A 22,665-nucleotide genomic window follows, 5' to 3' on the forward strand; every position below is an offset into this window, starting at 1 on the left:
CACTTGAGAATATTTAGAAAAGGTGGACAAAATATACTAGGAAGAGTATTGGGTAACATTAGAAAGCCAAATTAGTGAATAATTATCAGGCTAATGTCTTGAAGAAAACAGAAATTCATAAAGGAAATCAATTCTTCACTTGTGACCACTTGTATCCTGGAAGCTTTTACAGATTCTTTAAGAGGCCACTGAGAAGCTGAGCGGAGCTAAGGGACTAGGGATTGAAAGTGTGGTGCCAGTTGAGAGGTGAGGCTCCGGCTCTGGTAACACAGATCACACTCAGCAAGTCTGGAGAGCTTTAGATTAAGGGTTAACAGGAAGTAAGGACACTAGTACAGTTAGCACAGTTCTGAACCACAAGGATGACTCAGAAAATCTCGATTTCTGAAACTGGGTCAATGTGATCCTGAATTGTTAGTGCCCTTGTGCCTGGTAAAGCATATGAAAATACTGTGGAGGATGAAGATATCATGTTGGGCATCAAACTATGGTTGATCCTTGAATAACATGGGAATTAGGGCACCAACCATTTGCGAAAATCTGCCTATGACTTTATAGTCAGTCCTCCATATTGGAGGTTCCACATCCACAGACTGTAATACTGTAGTTACGTATTTAGTGAGAAAAAAATCTATGCACAAGTGGATCCATGCAGTTCAAAGTTGTGTTGTTCAGGGTCAACTATACTTCTACAAGCACGATTTCAAATATGATATTGGCATACAATTAAAGACAACCACACAAAGATACAAGATAATGAGAATTAGCAGAAACAAAAATATAATAAAAAGACCCACAGTTGAGTTTCAGATTTTGGAATTATTAAACACAGACTATAAAATAATAATGCTTTCATGTTCAGGTAGATAAAAGATATACAATTTTGGAGTTCCTGTCGTGGCACAGCGGAAACGAATCAGACTAGTAACCATGAGGTTGCAGGTTCAATCCCTGGCCTCGCTCAGTGGGTTCAGGATCCGGCGTTGCTGTGAACTGTTGTGTAGGTCGCAGAGACGGCTCAGATCTGGTGTTGCTGTGGCTCTGGTATAGGCTGGCAGCTCCAGCTCCAATTAGACCCCTAGCCTGGGAACCTCCATATACCATGGGTGCAGCTCTATAAAGACAAACGACAGGAAAAAAAAAAAAAAGATACACAATTTCAGCAGAACAACTGGAAATTGCAAAGTGACAGATTTACATATTTGAAATTAGAAATTTGAGAACTGAAAAACAAAGAGCTAAAAATAACCAAGACACTCTTACAGAACAAGTTGGGAGGACTTGTTCTGCCAAAAAATAACATACCAGCTATAGTGATGAAGGCAGTATATATTCCTATGAAGGCACAGGAATAGAAAAGAAGGAACAAAAAAATCCAGCAAGGGATGTATACATATGACACATGATTTTTGGCGGCACTGCAGAAAAGAACAGACTTCAGTAAATGGTGGTGAGGCATTTCCTAGCACACACAAAATTCCTTGTGAATTTAAAACTTAAAATGTCAAAGTCAAAAGTAAAGTTTTAGAAGACAATATAGAGGAGGTTATCTTCACAACTTTGTGGCTCGAGAGATCAACTTTTTAACAACTCACAAAAAACTCTCACCTTAAAACAAATTGATCACCACCTAATCATTAATAATTTTTTTTTTTGTTTATCAAAGAACACCATAAAGAGAGGGAAAGGCAAGTAACAGTGGGAAAAAACATTTGCTATTATATAGCCAACCAAGAATAGGATTTACAAGATTTTTTTTATGAATCAATGAGGAAAAAAAATCTGCTAACAGAAAAATGGGCAAAAGAACTGAAAAGACACTTTTCAAAAAAAGTCAGAGTGGCCAAAACCAAAAAAATATATATAAATAGCTCCTTAATTCCAATGGCAATTAAGGAAACACAGAGTAAAACGTCAATGAGATACAACTGCACATCTATCAGACTTGCAAAATTAAAAAAAGAAAACTCTTAACATCAATGTTGAGTAAAGTGTAAAAACAGACATCTCTATTGCTCAGGAAAAACCTTATTTTCTAATAAAACCTAAGATATGAATACTCTATGACCAAGCAGTTCCACTCTTAGGCATACCTTAGTTGCACTAGGCTGATAAATAAAATAATGTTTATTGTGGAACTGTGATTACCTCTAACAAAAAACATCCCAATTGCCCACAAACAGAATGAATAAATAGTGGTATATTAATGCAAAGGCAAACTATACATCAATGATGATAAATAATGTGTAGTTTTAAGCAACAGTATGGATGAGTTCCATGCTGAATGAAAGAAGCATCACAAAAGAATACAGCATGATTCTATCTTACATCCAGTTCAAAACCCATCAAAAATAAACTATTGTTTAGGTCCATACATGGTGGTAACAATATAAATAAAAACAGACACAGTTACCACAAAAGTAGAACAGTGCTAACTGCCACACTTCTCTGTGTGGGGAAGCTGGTCCTGATTCAGGAGGGACTACAAGGGGACTTTCTGCACTCTGTCAATGTTCTATTGATTGAGAGCTGGTTATATAAGTAGTTACTTTAAAATTATTCCCTAAACTGGGTGTTTATATTTTGTGTACTCTTTTGAATATATACATGACTGTATATTTCTTAACTGATAGCAAAGCCAAGACATGACAAGAGAAAAATGAACACAAATAGTATGCTGGTTACTTACTGTGACCTCCAAGACTGCAACTTCCTAATTTATGTCTTGAATTCATTAAAAGTAAAATAGGGAGCTCCCTTCATGGCTCAGTGGTTAACAAATCCAACTAGGAACCATGAGGTTGTGGGTTTGATCCCTGGCCTTGCTCAGTGGGTAAGGATTGAGTGTTGCTGTGAGGTCGCAGATTTGGCTCAGATCTGGTATTGCTGTGGCTGTGGCGAAGGCCAGCAGCTACAGCTCCGATTAGACCCCAGCCTGGGAACCTCCACATACCACGAGTGCGGCCCTAGAAAAGACAATAAATAAACAAATAAATAAATAAATAAAAAATAAAAGTAAAATAGTTAAACCTATACCTAGTGACTGTATATTAAATGGTTATACATTTACAATCACAATGAGTTTTTGATAATAATCATTGGAGTCGAAAGGATTATTAGGTAAACTTCTTTCCCTCAAGATTTCAAGAGAAGAATTTTCTTTCTGTCTTTATTACACTAATTATAAAACAGTAGACTCCAAACACTGCTGATTTTTTTTATGCCTTGTCATTGGCACCACCAGGGAGTGCCATGATAGAAAAAAAAAAAAAAATCTATTTCCAAGTTCTACCTTTGGAACAATTTAAAGGAACTTATAGATGAGTAACATACTGCTCTGAAAAGGAATGCAATTTAAATCCCCAACCAACATCTGGGATATACCAGATTTTCTAGGTTTCTCAATATTCCCTCAATTGTTTTAACAGAATTTCCAGGAGCCAAAAGCACTCTGAAGTAATGTCCCTCCACATTCAGTGAGTATTGTATCTTCATGACTGCAAAACTTGAAAACTAGGAAACACCAAAGCAACACTACTCACCAAACGAATAGTAAAATTGGAATCTCTGGAGTCAGTATGGAACAGGATTTACAAAGACATTGTCAAATTTCTTAATTTATTTTTAATAGGTAAAAAATTACTCAGTGGTACTGTACAAAATCAAATCATTCATTTTTGCACCTGATATTTCAATTACCAGCAGTGATCTCATGGTACAGAAATAAACAAAATAGATAATGAAAAAAACCATCACTAAATTCACACTGGCTTTCCAGGTTAGTAGAAGTAAAAAGAAGAAATTAATGGCAATAAATATTACCTACAGGAAAAAAAAGCTATGAGAATATGGTTTCAGCCTTCATCACAAAATGAATTTAAGCCTTGTTGATTTTGTTGATATCTGCTAAAAGCACTGAATAAGAATTGATAACTTGGTTCTGTTCTAAATTTATTTCTAAAGAGATGTGGAGATTTGGACCAAATATAAGTAAGCTCTCAGATCACAACTAGAGAATTACTGAATGCCTACCTGGAAAATATGAGTTACTATCAGAGTACAAAACAGAAAAGTGGCAAACAGGATTCTTATAGAAAAGTCTTATTGCTAGTCTCTAAAGCTCTAAGCCACAGAGTTTTGATATTCCTTGATTTATTTTTAAGTAATATTAGTTTTAAGCATTATACTTGCAATATACATGATAGAAGTGGGTATGATTGATGAATCAAAATTAATTATTTTGAAGGCAGCCAATTTCTTTAAATGCATCCTGTTCACTTATCCTCATTTCCAAATGCACAGATTACCCTTTATTTATTTATTATTATTTTTCTTTCTCGGCTGCACTTTCAGCATGCAGAAGTTCCTGGGCCAGGGATCAAACCCGTGCCACACCAGCGACCCAGATTGCTGCAATGACAACACAAGATTCCTAACCTGCTGCATCACAAGAGAACTCCACAGATTATCAATTAATCATACAAATTCACCCTTCACTCCTAAATTATTTTCCCAATTAGATGATAGTTTTACAAAAGAATGAAACAATACAGTTGGCTAAGTAATTTAAACTATTCATAAGTGGAATAAAAGTTAAGTAGAGAATATAAAAAGATATCAAATTAGAGTAATACTAATGTGAATCTAGTTTTTAATTTATTGAAGTACCTATTCATGGTCTGAATAGAAGACAAGCAGCTAAAGGGAAATGACTTTGCAGTTATAAAATTGCTTTAGAATGCATGATAGCCTTAGAAAAAGAATAAATACTTGGTGTTTTCACTAAGTTGACAGTGCTGAGCACACTTTATGTCATCTTAATGAAAGCATTTCTATGAACATCTGCAATAGCTCATTTCAGAAAACAGAAAGTTTCTATCACAAAGACCTAAAAAAATAAAATTTTATCTTCATCAATTCCCTTTCTGGGAATGTAGAATTAAATTAATACATTTCCTTTTAAAATAAAATATTAATTTTTTTTTCTGTCCATTAGGTTGCTGGAAGAAAAAAATCAAGACTCAACTAGTGATAATTTTTTAATTTCTATTTTTCATCTACTTCTAAGGACAACTCCCTTTACAAAGTCTTTTAGTCTTATATGCTATGACAATCAGGTTTAGAGTTCCAAATAAATAAAATAACCACATCAGAAGGCATACTGAAGAATCAAATGACTAGCCGTGTTTATGTGTTCACATTCACGGATTCTCTAAGAGGCCTATCAGAGTCCAAAAAATATGTTAACATTTAGTTCCGGTTAACACCTGTCATTTGATGTGTTCAACAAAGATCCTGATTCTGAGGAGGCAGTGATATAAACTCTGGTTAACTCATCAGAGGTAACAGGACAGTAATCTGTAACTGTACATTTCAAATGTCTACTATTCATCCACTTCTACCACCCCTCCTCTACCCACTGGTGTTAAAGTCAAAGCCTCACCATGAAGGGTACAGGGAGCCAAACACTATCTGTATAGAAACACGGGCCTCAAATACTAAACAAAGAGAAATTCATAAAATAGGATGAAACCTTTTGGATAGCTCCATTTGTTACTTTCAGTTTCTTGATCTTTTATCTCTTCTGGTCTTGGATAGCTATTTTTCCTTCTTTTCGTTCAAAGAGGTTAATACACAAATATTTTTGTAAGCATTAAAAAAAGGCATTCCAGTTCAAAGTTGCTTGTGATTACATCCACATATGATGCACTACACAAGTGTATAGTATGCTTCAACATGCTTTACAATTCTTCACTGTGGTTTTCTACTGATGTTTCCCTTAAATTAAGGCTTCATCAAAGAGAAATCCATACCATTACAAACTGACTTTTTTAGCTCCTGAATGAAGTGCATTCTTTCCAACATTAAGTAATCCTAAATTTAAGACAACTTCTGTTAATCAGTGTCATGACTAAAGTAGTATCTTACTGGAGGTCCAGGTAAATCTTCATCACCATCAGTATCTGGAGCAAATGACACAGTAAGATCCACATATTTCTTTTCAGTAGAAGGTTTCACAAGTTTATGCATTCTAAGAAAAATAAACAAGGACAAATAATTTGGTAAATTCTGTAAAATCAGAGTGATGCGCTGATCAATGTTGCCCAATCTGGGCTTGTTCAAATTTATGCATATAATTATTTTCTTTACTGAAAGTTGTAAAATCAAGACACTCATTTACTTAAGGGTGAATCAATTTTTCCCTCTGTTGGTACTGATAAAGAAAATAGACCATTTATTGAAGGACAAACAAAAACAAAAACAAAACACATCGAAAAAAAATCACACACAAAAACACCCAAAATGTAAGCAATGCTTTTTAAAAATGATTTCTCCTCTATACTTCCTATAAAGTTTGGAGGGTTAGCAGCCATTTAGTCCTGTCCAAATGTCCATAATACATTTTGGTCCACACCAAAACGTCCATGATACTTGGTCTTGTCTAAAACCACTTGGTATGGCTCAAATTCCAAGAGCTTTTTTGGTGTGGACTAAATATCTTACAGATGTTTTCATAACCAATGTCCTATAAAGAGTATGGAAGCATTGTAAGTTCTTCTCAAGCATGTCTCTGTAAAAGTAACAAGCAAGCATTTAAATCTTCAAATGAAAGCTAGAAATATCACTATGAAAGACATTCTTAAGTTTCACCTTTCCCTTATATCTTATGTATATCCTATTTACTAAAAAAGCTACTATCATTGATATTATCTTAAATCAAGCCATCATCTATATATACCCATTAGATTACTGCATTAACTTTTAGCCAGCTAGCTCCATCCAGTCTTTCTCCTACTTCCAATCTACTTTGCTGCAGAATTCTCTCAAAATATAAATCTAATGTTACTCTCTTGTCTAATAATCTTGTCATCATCTATCATGCACTTATCTCCTGCCAGGCTCTGAACTATGTAATCTAGTTCTCAATAATAGCTCTTTCAATTTTACAAAGATATTTTGTCTCATCTACAACTTTTCATTCTTTCCACAATTCATTCTTTACCATCTCATCCTTAAGTCATTCCAAAATACTTGATTTTCCAAATAGATAAGGCATGCTCTTTATTAGGTGAATGCTTTAGAACAATCTACTGCTTTTGTGTGATGTAATTCTTTCTCAAAAGCAGCTCAAATGAAATCTACCATAGGCTGAAGACTTGAGTTAATTGTGCCCACAGTATTCTGTAAAAACCTTTATTATAATTATTGCTACATTTTAATTACTAACATGTCACCTTTCCTTAGTAAACTGTGAACTCCTTGAGGGAAAGGGCTATTTGATAATGATGTGTGATGACAAAATATTAACTGAAGTAAGTTACATTTATGGAATACTAATCACTTGTCATTACACTGCTAAGCCTTACTATTATCTTACTGCTCAACAGCTATGGACATAATCATCTTCATTTGTGGATAGAAAACTAAGTTTTAAAGAAGGCTGATAAGTTTTTCAATGTGATAAAACAAGTTAGTAGCTGCGCAGGGACATGAGCCCACGTCTCTCTGAAGCCGAACTTGTCTAGCCACTTATAAGTACTCATTAAGTATCTGGTAAATGACCAATGTAATAAAATGAGAAATATCATTCACAAAACATTGTGCTGGAGGTTTCAAATATTGGCCAACTCTGTATTTTAGTGAATTATTTGCAGTAACATTTAAATTCCATTAATCAATACACTCCAGGACCACACATTCTACGCTTATCTAGGTAACATAAAATAAATACTGCCATCAGAAAAGATACTTGGGGGCCCTAATGGAAAAAAATAAGGCAAATTAATGCATTAGATAACGTAAGAGTAATTTTTTTTTTTTTTTTTTTAAAAGACTGGCACATGGAGGTTCCCACACTAGGGGTGGAATCAGAGCTGCAGCTGCTGACCTATGCCACAGCCACACCAGATCCAAACCACTTCTGCAACCTACACCACAGCAATGCCGGATCCTTAACCCACTGAACCTGGATCCTAATGGATACTAGTTAGAGTCATTTCCTCTCAGCCACAATGGGAACTCCCAGAGTAATTTTGTTTTTAATAGATAGATAATTAAGCTTGGACTATAATAATTAAAAAAACCTTACTGATAATTATAGTTAAACTGACATACGTGTTGAAGCTTTCATCACAAGGATTCACTTATTCACATGCTAGTTTTATTTGTTTTAAAAATTTTAGAATTTTTTATTGATAACTGACATAACATCCCACCAGTTTCAGGTATACAAGGTAATAATTCGGTATGTGTACATACTGCAAAATGATAACAAATATTTACTGACGCCTATTATATGCCCAGTATTGGTCTAAGCACTTGAGATACATCAGTGTCCACATCAAATATAGATTTCTGCCCTTGTGAATGAAGCTTATAAGAGTGGTGGGAGACAGATAATAAATAATATAGCAGCTATAAGACAGTGATAAATGCTGTGAAAAAAAGAAAAAGAGCAGAAGGAAGGGAATTAGGCATGCTAGGCTATGGTAGTGCACAGGATGTGGTATGAATCAGGGTTCAACGGCCTCTTTAGGAAGTATAAAGGCCAGGGGTGAGAGTTAGCCAGATAGCCATCTCAGAAAGAGTTGCAAGCAGAAGGAACAACTAGAGCAAAAGTCTATGAATATTCAAGGAAATGTAAGGAGGCCAGTATAAATGGAATTCCGTGAGCAAGGGGAGAGGTATAAAAGGGATAGGAGGGGTAAGTGGGAACCAGAGAATTTAGGGCCCTGCAGACCAAAGTAAAGACTGTTTCTGCTCCTCCTCTTCCTTTGGGTCTCTGCTTAAATGCCACCTTATCAGATCAGAATAGGACAGGCAGAAGGAATACCTACACTACCCAATATACTGCAGCAACTTATCACCCCCTTATTTTGCTTTATTTTTCCATAGCACATTCCACCATCTGATATACATGTCTAATGCAACCTCCTCAAACAGGGCAGAGACTTTGATTTGCTCATTGCTGTATCCCTAATGCTTACAAAAGTACCTGGTACATAGTAGGCATTCTTTTAAAAAATCTGTTTAATAAATGAATGAAAACAACAATTTGGCATTTAAAAAAACCCCACTTCAGTCTTATAAACCTAGTCCTTATGTATTTCCATATAAGAGGTAGATCTACTTTTACTTGGTATATTGACCAAATCAGGTTTCTAAGCCTATTAGCTTAAAAGCTGATTCTGAACTAAAACAATTCACAAGGATATTGTAATCCTATAAATCTTTCTTGACAGATAGCTTGTGGAACCTGGAAATTCTGTTATTGCCATCAGATAGGAATAAATCACATATTTTTATTGAACTTCAATAACCTCTATATTTTAATTTTCTAGTGAGCATCCAACGTATATTTCAATTCTTGAGCAGCTCTTTCATAGACTGTTCGATACTTACGTTAACTTCAATCTTTTTGCATGACCAGGCATTACAGGAACATAAAGCATTTTGACTCCCTGTACCACCATTGTTGGCTCAATTCCATACTTCTCCTAAAAGTGATTACCCAAAAGAGAATCAATCAAAGCTCCAACCAAATTTAAAATGCTGGGTGACAATGTTTTACAAACAGTAAAGAGAGCAAATGAACTCCTGCTAAATAATATTTATAAAAACTTCAAATGAAATTATGTATAAAAACTAATAGACTCAAAGCAACTAAAAAATAATCGTCTCACTTTGACTGCATTTATGAAATCCAAGAGGGTGAAATCTTCTTTTCCATGTATAGTCCATCTGTCCCAAATTGTAAATGATATTCCATTTCTGTTGTAAAAAAATATTCAGAACAAAAACACTTAAATTTTCTTACCCTTAATAGTAATACCCCCCCCCCAAGAAGTCCAGTATTTGTGACCTAACTAGCCATTCATGTGGGGGGGAGGAAAATACAACATAAAATATTTCATAATCTTCCTTCCTTCCCCATGATACCACATAGATAACCACTTTATCAGTACATTATTGATCTTTCCAGCATCTCATAATAAATCAGTCTATTTTAGCAAGAGAGTTCTGTCTCTCTCTTTCTCTCTTTTTAAATACCTGCATGGATTTCAGTGTGTGGATGTGCGAGTCTCCTATCACCCAGACACTTGGATTGTTCCAGTCTTTGGCCATGACAAACAATGTCAGAATGAATATCCTATACATATATCATTTGAGATGAGTGTAAATGTATCCAAGAATTCCAAATATAGTGCTATATTTGCCCTAATATGGGCTAGATTATTTTATATTCTCATTAGTAATGTATGAGTGCTTTCTTACACTCCTATCAAGATAGTAGTTTTCAAGTTTTTTAAGATCTGAAATCATAAAACTCCTAGGAGAAAACTTACATGGTAAGTAATAAGCTCCCTGACATTGGTCTTGGTGATGACTTTTTTTTTAATTTGACACCAAAGGCAAAGGCTACAAAAGAAAAAAGAGGAGTTCCCACTGTGACTCAGTGGAAGTGAACTGACTAGCATCTGTGAGAATGTAGGTTCAATCCCTGGCCTTGCTCAGTGGCTTAAGGATCCGGTGTTGCCATTAGCTGTGGTGTAGGTCACAGATACGGCCTGGATCTGGCATTGCTATGGCTGTGCTATATGCCAGCAGCTTAGGTCCAATTTGACCCTTAGCCTGGGAACCTCCATGTGTCGCAGACATGGCCCTAAAAAGACAAAAAAATAAAAATTAAAAACAGGAGTTCTTGTCGTGGTGTGGAAACGAATCTACTAGGAACCATGAGGTTGCAGGTTCAATCCCTGACCTCGTCAGTAGGTTAAGGATCTGGCGTTGCAGTGGGCTGGGGTGTAGGTCACAGATTCAGTTTGGATCTGGTGTTGCTGTGACTGTGGCATAGGCTGGCGGCAACAGCTCCAATCAGACCCCTAGCCTGGGAACCTTCATATGCTGCAGGTGAGGCCCTAAAAAGACAAAAGACAAAAAAAAAAAAAGAAAAAAAAAGAAAAAAATTAAAAACAAAAACAAAGAAACAAGAGGGACTCTATCAAACTAAAATCTTCTACATAGCAAAGAAAACCACTAATAAACTGAAAAGGTGATCTACTGAATGGGAGAAAATATCTGCAAATAATGTACCTAAAAATGGGTTAATAGCCAAAATACATAAAAAGCTCATACAACTCAAAAGCAAAAAGCCAAACAATCCAATAACAAAATGAACAGATGGTTAACAAGAATAAGAAAAAATGCTCAATATCACTAATCATCAGGGAAATACAAATCAAAACCACAATTAGGTATCACCTTACACCTGTTAGATACCTGTCATCAAAAAACGAAAGATAACAAGTGTTGGCAAGGTTGTGAAGGAACTGGAACTCTACATTCTTAGTGGGAATGTAAAATGATACAGCTACTATGGAAAGCAGGATGTTGGTTCTTTTAAAAATTAAAAATAGAATTACCGTATGTTCCAGTAATTCCATTCCTGGGTATTTATCCAAAGATAATGCAAGCACTAATTTGAAAAGATATCTGTACCCCCATGTTCACTTCAGCATTATTTATAATAGCCAAGATATGGAAACAATCTAAGTGTCCACTCATGGATGAATGGGTAAAGAAAATGTGGTATTATATACAATGGAGTATTGCTTAGCCATAAAAGAATAACATCCTATCATTTGCTATAACATGGATGGACCTTGAGAACATTATGCTAAATAAAAGAAGTCAGAGAAATAAGACAAAGATACTTGATCTCATGTATATGTAGAACCTAAAATAAACCAACCAAAAAATTCCACAAAAAATACAACCAACCTGCCCACCAACCAACAGGTCCCTCTCTGCCCATCCCAAACTCATAGATACAGAGAAGACAGAGCCAGAAGCTGGTGACAGGGATGGGCTAAATCGGTGAAGGGAATCAAAAGTCAAGTTTCAACTGTAAGATGAGGAAGTCATGAGTATACAACGTGCAGCACGATGACTACAGTTAAAAATACTGTATGCGGAGTTCCCGTCGTGGCGCAGTGGTTAACGAATCCGACTAGGAACCATGAAGTTGCGGGTTCGGTCCCTGCCCTTGCTCAGTGGATTAATGATCCGGCGTTGCCGTGAGCTGTGGTGTAGGTTGCAGATGCGGCTCGGATCCTGCGTTGCTGTGCCTCTGGCGTAGGCCGGTGGCTACAGCTCCGATTCAACCCCTAGCCTGGGAACCTCCATATGCCGCGGGAGCAGCCCAAGAAATAGCAACAACAACAACAACAACAAAAGACAAAAAAAAAAAAAAAAAAAAACTGTATGCACATTTCAGAGTTCCTGAGAATTAATCCTAAAAGTTCTCATCCGAAGAAAAAAATGTGCAACTATGTATGACAACTGATGGTAACTGGATTTACTGTGGTGATTATTTTACCACATAAAGGTGTCCAATCACTCTGTTGTACACTCCAAATTAATTTAATGTTCTATGTCAATTATAGCTCAAAAAAAAAAAAAAAAAAAAAGGAAATGCTGCTACATGAAGGGTCGTGACCTTGTCTTCAGTGATAGGAGGGATTTATATACAGAAAAAAAGGGAAAGATAAAGTTACTGGTAATATCTTTCTTGATAAAGATCCTCATTACATGTCAGTATGAGGAGGCAGATAATGAAATAAATATGTAAATAACATAATATTTTTTAAAAGGTAAAAAAAAGTTACTTGAGAAGAGAAAGAGACCTTCAATACATACCTGATTTCAGTTTTTCTTACTTCAGATGTCTCTGTAAACACTATAATTGGAATGGCTAGATTAAGGAAACAATTTTTATATGCTTCAAATGGATAGTCACCAGCTACTTTGATCATTTCCAATGCAACCTAGATAAAAGAAGTAATTTGATTATATAGACAGCCTAAAACTACTCCTGACCTTAATTTTCTGAATTCTTCTCAAGCATTTCTGTGTAAAGAATTAAAGCAGCTATTGGACCAGAGTAATATAAATTTCTTATTAAGTCTCTCCACTTTTAGCCTATTTTATACTTTCAAACTTACATCCTGTTCAGCAATTAGTAAACAAATTTATCAAAAAAATCAATTGACTATGTAATTTTCCTGTTTTGAAAGCAAACATCAGAATTCAAGAAGTATAGCAGTCTAAAAATCATTTAATAATGGGAATAACAATTACATAACTTCTAAGAACAGCACTACGGTACAGTATAGTAACTAGGGCCATTCTAAATATTCTAAATCATTAAGTGAAGACTAAATTGAAAGAATTCTGTATCACTAACATAACAGATATTACATTTATTATAAGGCAAAGAACTAAAATCCAATATAATCAAAGAGTAAAGACTGAAGTAGTTCATTTTATTCAAGAAAAATAGAGTACCTAGTTTGTATGGAGGATACGAAGATGTTTAAGAGGATTACTGCCTGTAAGAAAAATTATACTCTAGCTTGTCAGAGCTTATTTTTTTATGTGATAATGTTTATATTATCTGCAAAAGCTCAAATACAGATTACTGTTATTTTCAAAAATATTTCACAATTTTAAATTAAGATCAATATGTACACCTCATTTTCTAAGGTTTCTAAGTGACTAGGTGGGTGTGTATAATGGGGAAGACAGGAAAGAAATAATGAAAAAGAAGCATTTTCTTCTCTTTTTTTCCCCCCACCCCTGCCCCTGACAGGGATCAAACCTGTGCCAAAGAAGCGACCTGAGCCACAGGAGTGATAATGCTGGATCCTTAACCTGCTGTGCCACAAGGGAACTCCAAGAAGCATTTTCAAAGAACAATAATCTCACCAAGCCAGAAACTGCGGCAGTGGATGTTGCTATAGCAGGTATAATTCTACCTGCTATGCGCTTTGTTTTCAAACGGTCAGCTGGTTCGATGCTATACATTTTGGCACGAAGATTTGATGCAGCTGTGATGAAATCTATGTGTCCATTACGATCATCATCTTTTTCAAATGAAAGCACTGCCATCTGAAGGTCACCTGATGATAACCAAAAAAACCCCACAAAGTTTCCTAGTAAGTGGTAAAGGCTTTAACTAGATAAAAAGCAACGTGGTTCACTAGCGTTAAAGATTTCTTTTTGTTTTGGGTTTGTAAATGACTAAAAAAAAAAAAAAAAAAAATCCAGGAAACTGAAGCTATTGTAGGACATGAAAATGATGACTTTAATACCACTAAATTAGAGAAGTCTGGACATTAAAAAAATGCCTCTCTAAAAAATATAAAAATAAGAAAGCCATGTACACTTGTAGTAATTGGTTTATAATAAGAAGTAAACACTAGGTACTGCTCAAAAATTGATTCCATAACTACTACTCTGAAACATTTTGCCTCTGGTAACTAAGAATAGGGCCAATTGGTCAAATAAAAATAAGTATCATTTTGAAAGATTTCTAGACTAGTGGCTACCCAAAACATTCCATAGACAGGTGTACTTTGACCTATGATGAAATGAGAAAGTAAGAAATGGTATTAAGTTTTTTCTAGAATCATAATTTTATTAACTTAAGATGATGACCTTTATTTGCAAAATCAACAGTCTGCTAATCTAGTTTTTTTCCCTTGAATTTTACTGGTATTTGTGTAAAATCCCAGTTTGGAAACTGCTGATTTATGCAGTAAAAAAAGATGATGATCAGGTCTAAAACATGAGGCAATATACAACTGTTTTTAAGGAATTAAAAGTTCATTTTCCCCAAGTTTAAGACCATTGAGCAAAGGTAGGTCAGGTCTGTATTTCCTGTGTGCAATTATGGAGATTAAGAATCCAAGAAATTTATGGTTTTTTTTTCTCTTTTTCTTTTTTTTTTTTTTTGTCTTTTTGCCATTTCTTAGGCTGCTCTGGCGGCATATGGATATTCCCAGGCTAGGGGTCCAATTGGAACTGTAGCCACCAGCCTATGCCAGAGCCACAGCAACGCGGGATCCAAGCTGCGTCTGCAACCTACACCACAGCTCACAGCAATGCCGGATCCTTAACTCACTAAGCGAGGCCAGGGATCGAACCTGCAACCTCATGGTTCCTAGTCGGATTTGTTAACCACTGAGCCACGATGGGAACTCCTATGATTTTTTTTCTAAAGTGAATTAATGGGGTCTCAGGGTTAGTCTCCACAAGGACTCCATTTTTTTATTCATAAGTTAAAAAGAAATCACACAGCAGAATCTCAAGGACTAAAACAATCAGAACAACAACAACAAAGCAGACTTAGATTTTTGCCTTTGAGGGTAGGAAAATGGTAAAGAAAATTATGAATTCAGTCACAGTTAAAGATGAACAGTGACTTTCATATGATCATGAAATCAAGTAATATCATTATTATTATTGTTATTTAATCCCACAACCTTTTGAGTAGAGTTTAGTAAAAGTAAAAAAACCTTTCAGTTCAGAAAATTTTTACAAAGATTTCCCCTTACTTGCAGTAGCTTCATTAGATGAAATAGCCTTTTCCAGTTGGAAAATAGCATTCCTCTCATCTTCACTGCTAATAGGAACATGGTCTGGTTTCCTTGCAGTTTCATCTGTTTGAACAACCTTTAAATACATGTATATATATTCATTAATGATATCACATCCTACACCTAAGTTTGACTATTGAATCTGTTTTATCAAATAAATCACAGAGAAAAAACATTCTATCTAGTATTAATCATTATGGCCCAATGTATTTTATCCCTTCTACTGGTAATATTATGTTATTTACATATTTGTTTCATTATCTGTCTCCTCATACTGACATGTAATGAGGATCTTTATCTTGTTCACTGACAGAATCTCAATATATCTAAAATAAATTTGCTCACAGTGTTAAAATACTTATTGAATAGCTTATTATATCTTGAGATCATATAAATCTCCTTTAAAATTCCACTAATATAAAGTTAATATTAATCAACAGTTTGTGATTCTGACAAATGAACTTCAAACCAAATTACATACCTCTACCTAGTGTGGAGCTACTTTATGTCTCCAAAGAAATTGAAGAAATTCACAAAATATATAATATTGGCCTCTTTTAAATATTTATTGACTGCTGACAAGAAGTTCTTTCCCAAAGAATATTATCTTCTTTCATGTAGCTACATGCTGAGGGCAGCAAAGGTAAGTAATTTGTCTTTAAGAAGTTACTTATTAGGTATCTTATGAGAGCAGTGAATATTCTCAAACCAAGAAACCAGCTACACCATCACTAAAATAAACACATCCAAATCACATTTTCATATTTTAATATTATCATAAATATTTGAGAAAAATTAAGGAGTTAAGGAAGCAATTATTTTTATTTCCTGGAATGTGTAGCTGATATTTTTGGCCATGGCATCTGTTAACTAGTAGTGCCAGCCCTAATAATTCAGTAGGAGTTGCTTCAAGTAGCTGTGAAAAAGTTCATAATTCATGTTAAAACAGTAGCTAAGTTGCTCAGGATGATTACCCCTCAACTTCAATATAGAAAGAAACAATTCAAGTTAGAAAACATATTGAAGAGCAATAAAGACCATTAAGGTCACTGATACATATTTCCTTGGCTTCTGTCCAGCAGTTCTGCCCATGAGAAACAAGGGCAAGGAATCTTCTTTATATAGGAATTGTTTTTCCTTCTGTACTTATACTCCTGATAAACTACACGTCATAAACATTTCATTCATCAAATCTATTTACTAGTACAAAATGAACTGGCTAAAAGTTTTCTTTTTTGCCTAAAATAAAAACGCACAGTGGAAGACTACCCATACCACTTCCTACCTGAATTTAGCAGTCATTCATTACTCCACCTTTTTCAGTATAGCTAAAGGGTAAGGGGAACAGATGGTTGCTTTGTGGTTTATTTTTTTTAGAGTGCATACAAAAAGGCCTATAATGAACATATGAAAAAAATACTTCGTATTTTCAAGCTTTCCTACTTTAAGTTTCATGTTCCATCTTTATTTATTTGCATGATAATGTGAGAAAAAAGAATGTATACATATATGTGTGACTGGGTCATCACCTTGCTGTACAGTAGAAAATTGACAGAACACTGTAAACCAGCTATAATGGAAAAAATAATTATAAAATATTTAAGGTTTTAATTTTTTCTGTTATAGTTGATTTACAATGATTTACAATTTCTGCTATGCAGCAAAGTGACCCAATCTCATATATATATATATATATATATATGTACACACACATATATGAATATATATGTACACACACATATATGAACATATCTACATATATATGAATATATACATACATATGAATATATACACATATATGAATATATACATATATATGAATATATATACGACTCCATCTTTTTCTTACATTATTCTCCATCATGTTCTATCACAAGTGACTAGATACAGTTCCTAGTGCTATACACTAGGATCTCACTGCTAATCCACTCCAAATGCAACAGTTTGCATCTACTAACCCCAAACTCCCAGTCCATCCCATTCTCTCCCCTTCAGCAACCACAAGTCTGTCCTCCAAATTCATGAATTTCTTTTCCGTAGATAGCTCCATTTGTGCCATATATTAGATTCCAGATGTAAGTGAGAACATATGGTATTTGTCTTTCTCTTTCAGACTTAATTCACTTAGTATGAGAATCTCTAGTTCCACCCATGTTCCTACAAATGGCATTATTTTGTTCTTTTTTAATATTCCATCTTTATTAATACTCTTTTTCTCCTTCCAAAAAAGTTGTATGGCAAAACCCCAACCCATGTTACAATTCAATTTTCCAGCTATTCTACAGTAGCATACAAGCAGCTATTTGCCTTTCCTCCAGCCACATTTAGTGGAATACATTAACTGGAATTAACATTAAGTGGACCTCAAAATTCTGACTCATTTTCTAATTTGATTCAAAATTGTTACATTTTCTAATTCCTAACTTCCCCCACTCCCCTGGGCAATTATTTTCTATTTTTTTTTTTCTCTGCTCAAACTTCCTCTATCTCCTCCCTGCACTTGGAGCTATTAAGCTTGCTTAATAAGCAACTAAGAAAATAACAATCTTTTTTTCTCTCACACTCAAACCAATCCCTTATAAATCCTGTCACAGCTACTGCAAAATATACAGAATCCAAGCCCTTATCACAACTTTCTTTAAATCATCATCATCGTTTGCCAATAACCTCCTAATAGCTTTTTCTGGTTCCTCTCTCATGTCTCATATAATCACTCTGAACAGAACTGATAGGGTCATCCTTATAAATATGATTTTAGATTGTGTCCTCTGCTTAAAATCCTTCGCTGTCCTCTTATTGCATAATAAGACATGAAATACTTACCATAACCCTAGCTACCTCTCCAATTTCATTGTCTACCACTCTCCTCTTGCATATTCTCCTCCAGAAAAATTCTGGCCTTCAAAATCTTTGAAGATTTTTCTCTGAACTTGTTTCTGCTGTCTGCACTTCTCGTTCACCAGATAACAGCCTGGCTCACCCCTTACTTTCTTCAGACTTCAGCTCAAACGTTACCATATCAGAGAAGCTTTCCCCTCTTTTTTTCTGTCTTTTCACGGCTGCACCCATGGCACATGGAAGTTCCCAGGCTAGGGGCTGAATCGGAGCTGCAGCTGTCAGCCTACACCACAGCCACAGCAATGCAGGATACAAGCCTCCTCTGCAACCCATACCACAGCTTATAGCAATGCCAGATCCTTAACCCAGTGAGCAGGGCCAGGGATAGAACCCGTGTGGGTCCTCATGGCTACTAATCAGGCTCATCATCACTGAGCCACGACAGGATCTCCTCCCCTTTTATCTCATAAAATAACACCAGCTGCATCACCCTTTGTTTTCCCTGTTTTATTTTTTCTTATTAGCACTTATGCCCATAATGTAATAGTACATAATTACTGGCACTTCTTTTTATACTCTGCCCCCTCAGAATATAACTCCCACAGGAAAGAGAATTTTGTTTTGTTCATTACATGGTTTTCCAGGTTTAGAATAAATAAACTTGACACAAGCAGAAGTTCAATAACTAGTTGCTAAATGAATGAACCTGTACACATACCTTGTTGGAAGGTTTGAATTCCTGAATCTTTACTTCAGAAAGAATATTCAACAGGGTGTCTGCTGATAAGTCCTGTTTTTAAAAACAGTAACTGTATCAGTATATTTTAAAAATTATGAATCCTAAAGCTAAAAACAACCTAAAAAAGATCTTTTATCATACTAAAACACTTGAATAACTTATCCTTTAACTGTTCAGACTACACTTATTTGTGACTTTTTACCTTTACTTCTGTAGAAATATCATCCATAAAGGCTGGGAAGTGGAGGTGATGTTTAAAAGAATACTTATTAGTCAACAAACCTAAAATCTTAGTTATTTCCACACATTTTTTTTAAAAGGCAGTTTTAGGACTGGTTATGAATATCAGAGTGCCTGAGATCAGGAGCTATCTCTTCATTGTTTTACAAAGTTCCCTGCACAAAGTTATACTCAACATACATTGACTCAATAAATAAGTAAACAGAATTCAACTGAATGCCACTCTTTTTTTGCCAGACATTTATGATATAGTTTACTGTGTCTTAACTCTACAACAGGCATTTTTATCTGGATCCAAAATAGCCAGTGTTAGTTTTGGATCTGGTTCATATTTTCCCATTCAGCCAACCTAAAAGTACAACAATTTATTTAGTTCTACTATGCATTTGAGAAGAAAAATTCACTAGTGCATATCTGCCTCTCAAATAAAACTTATTATATTCTTTACATATATAATAAGAGAATAGGTATAAACGATAAAAGTTAAGAAATGTCAGTATGGGGTAGCATTTTCAAACCTCCTGAAATGTACATAATATGATGACATAAGCCAAATAAATGTTAACGAAGAGAATCATTAAAGAATATTTAAAAACTGTTATGAAACAAGTTACTAGGGTTTTCAGAGTAATTACAACAATTAAAGTTAGTAGTTATAAATGTTTTAAAGATGAAGTAAGACTGTTTTACAAATATTTGTTTCACCACTTAAATTTAGAAAAATTTGACTTTCTCCTACTTAGTAATGCTGCAATGAGATTTTAGCTTTTGCTGTAATAGAATGAGCAACACTACAACAAAATGAAGAGTTTTTATCAAAGAATGATTCTTTGATAACATAAAACACATACTGATGACACAATTAGGCTATTAATTCTAACCTTTTCTATCACCTGTTAGGGCTTAAAGAATATCTTACCTCTTCTGTATATGGAATGCAATAGACTGTAGCATATAATTTTGCAGCATTCAGAAGGAAACTCAAGTGCCTTTTGAAATTAAAAAGTAAAGTGTGAATGTACAGTTTTAAAGATGTTTAATTCACCAGAAACTATAACCTTTAAAATATTAAAAAGAAGTAACCACAGAATTTTTGTTATGGGTTATTTTTTTTAAAAGTTAGGCAATTTTTTTTAAAAGTTAGCCTGTCATGGCTCAATGGTAATGAACCAACTAGTATCCATGAGAATGCTGGCTTGATCCCTGGCCTCGCTCAATGTGTTAAAGACCCAGCATTGCTTTGAGCTATGGTGTTAAGTCGCAGACAAGGCTTGGATCTGGTGTTGGGTGTAGGCTGGCAGCTATAGCTCTGATTCAATTTCTAGCCTGGGAACATTCATATGCCACATGTGTACCCTAAAAAGACAAAAACAAACAAAAAGTGTCATGCAACAAAATTTTGGTCTACACCAAGGCACTGCAGAAGTTAGAAAACATCAGATATTTATCCTCATCAGAGAGGGATCAAGACTACCTGGGGAGAAGAGTGGCCAGAAATAGAAAAATTCAAGTAGTGAAAGGAAATTCATTTTATTTCATAAGGAAATATCACACATTTGGTTTTAAAGAATATATAGCAAGCTTCAACTAAGCAAATGAGTTTGTTTGAGAACAAACAATGTAAGTTGTTTAGGAGAAGCAGTAAGGATAAGGTGACTAGAAGAAGCACCAGATTAAAGAATTAAGCACAGAGTTACTTGCGGAAAGGAAGGTAAACAAGCTAAGTGTTTAATTAAAATATATACATATGTGTATGAAATGTATATCTAATACAGATAAGATATACAGCTATATACTCAGCGATCAACTCCTCTGAAAATTAATCTGAGATTACTTAGGGAGTTAGTCACAATCATCTTTTCCTACGTAACCAAGTTTCTTACATACTGACTTCAATAAATAGGAAAACATTAGGTTTTTTTGGTTGTCTTTTTGTCTTTTAGGGCCGAATCAGTGGCATATGGAGGTTCCAAGGCTACAGGTTCAATTGGAGCTGTAGCCACTGGACTACGCCAGATCCACAGTAATGCGGGATCTGAGCCACGTCTGTGACCTACACCACAGCTCATGGCAACGCCAGATCCTTAACCCACTGAGCGAGGCCAGGGATCAAACCCAAGTCCTCAGGGATGCTAGTCAGGTTCGATGGGAACTCCAGAAAACATTTGTTTTCATTTTACTTTTTCATGAATAAAATCAAGAGAGATAACACTTTGGTTTCACTTTAGAAAAGATAAAGAAAATGAGGTTATTTACCATGTAAATAAAGATTCCTGAGTGTAGGAAGAAGCATTGTGGCTGGCTTTGTTGCCCAAACTGCTATCCTAAGTCTCAGATTAACAGGGATGCCATAATTTAACATTAAAGAGCCTGAGATGTTCACCTTGCAATGTAAACCTATACAGTTAAGAACTTTACAATGAAGGATGTGAACAAAATTGGGTATATATACTTACAAAGGTTCATTTAGATCAAATTTTAATGGAGAGGGGGGCCTCTTTGGTGACTGCCAAAACAAACCTAACAAAAGATACCAATATATTTTCAATGTCAGCGGCCAGTAATAAATTGCATAAATGTTCTTCTCGACACATTATTATACTTACTGCCATCTTTTAATCGTGTGTCCAGAGGGAAACAGTGAAGAAGCTGAAGAGCCTAAAGAAAAAATTGATTAAAAAATAAAATCACAACTGAAGAAAAAAAAAAATCAACATACATAAAAACATACACAGTGAAGTCTTCCAGTCACCCTTGTACTCCCATCTGTCCATTCACCTATCACTGCCCCCTGCCCCCATTTGGAATAACCTCTATTGTAATTTTGTTTTACCAATACTTGCAGTTTTTTTTGAACCTACAGCAAACATGAATACAATTATTTTATCCTTTTTAACACAAACAGTGGCATATTTTACGTATCATTCTGCTCCTTTCAAAGGGCTAATCCTTAAAACAAAAATAAAACTAGTAAAAATATTTTTTATTTTAAAATGATATGATGTTTAAGATTCGCTTCAAAACCATCTAGGAGATAGGATTGGGATTAAAATGGCAGAAGAGAAGGACTGGAGCTCAACTTCTCTCCTAAAAACAACAAAATTCACAACTAAAGGCTGAGCAATCTTCACCCAAATGGACCGAAACTTTAAAAAAGATATTCTACTCCAGAAGAAAAAGAGGAGGCCACATCAAGAGGTAGGAGGGGCGATTTCATGATATAAACCACCTCATACCACCCAGGTGGGAAGCCCCACAGACTGGAAACTAAGTGGTTCACAGAGACTCACCTATGGGAGTGAGAGTTCTGAGCCCCACATCAAGCTCTCATGTGTGGGGATCTGGCACTGGGAGAAAGAGCCCCTAAAGCATCTGGCATTGAAGGCCAGGGGGGCTTGTGTGCAGGAG

At 35.1% G+C, this 22,665-nt stretch overlaps 1 protein-coding gene across 2 annotated transcripts in view; it reads right to left on the reverse strand.

Annotated features, from left to right (window-relative positions):
* The window catches only part of UBA6 (ubiquitin like modifier activating enzyme 6), an 89,772-nt gene continuing 70,711 nt past the window's right edge, over positions 3,605 to 22,665 (reverse strand). The window contains exons 24-33 of one of the 2 annotated variants that reach the window (XM_003129053.6): positions 21,864 to 21,915; positions 21,714 to 21,777; positions 20,177 to 20,246; positions 18,997 to 19,068; positions 15,399 to 15,516; positions 13,768 to 13,961; positions 12,700 to 12,827; positions 9,684 to 9,771; positions 9,403 to 9,497; positions 3,605 to 6,031 (exon numbers count right to left, since the gene is read on the reverse strand). In XM_003129053.6, coding sequence (XP_003129101.4) covers positions 5,896 to 6,031; positions 9,403 to 9,497; positions 9,684 to 9,771; positions 12,700 to 12,827; positions 13,768 to 13,961; positions 15,399 to 15,516; positions 18,997 to 19,068; positions 20,177 to 20,246; positions 21,714 to 21,777; positions 21,864 to 21,915 — 1,017 coding nt within the window. In that variant the 3' untranslated portion in view covers positions 3,605 to 5,895. The remainder of the gene's footprint in view (positions 6,032 to 9,402; positions 9,498 to 9,683; positions 9,772 to 12,699; positions 12,828 to 13,767; positions 13,962 to 15,398; positions 15,517 to 18,996; positions 19,069 to 20,176; positions 20,247 to 21,713; positions 21,778 to 21,863; positions 21,916 to 22,665) is intronic. The other variant, XM_013978752.2, reaches the window with a different exon arrangement.

Source organism: Sus scrofa, chromosome 8 (assembly GCF_000003025.6).
Source record: "Sus scrofa isolate TJ Tabasco breed Duroc chromosome 8, Sscrofa11.1, whole genome shotgun sequence".
Taxonomy (NCBI): Eukaryota; Metazoa; Chordata; class Mammalia; order Artiodactyla; family Suidae; genus Sus; species Sus scrofa.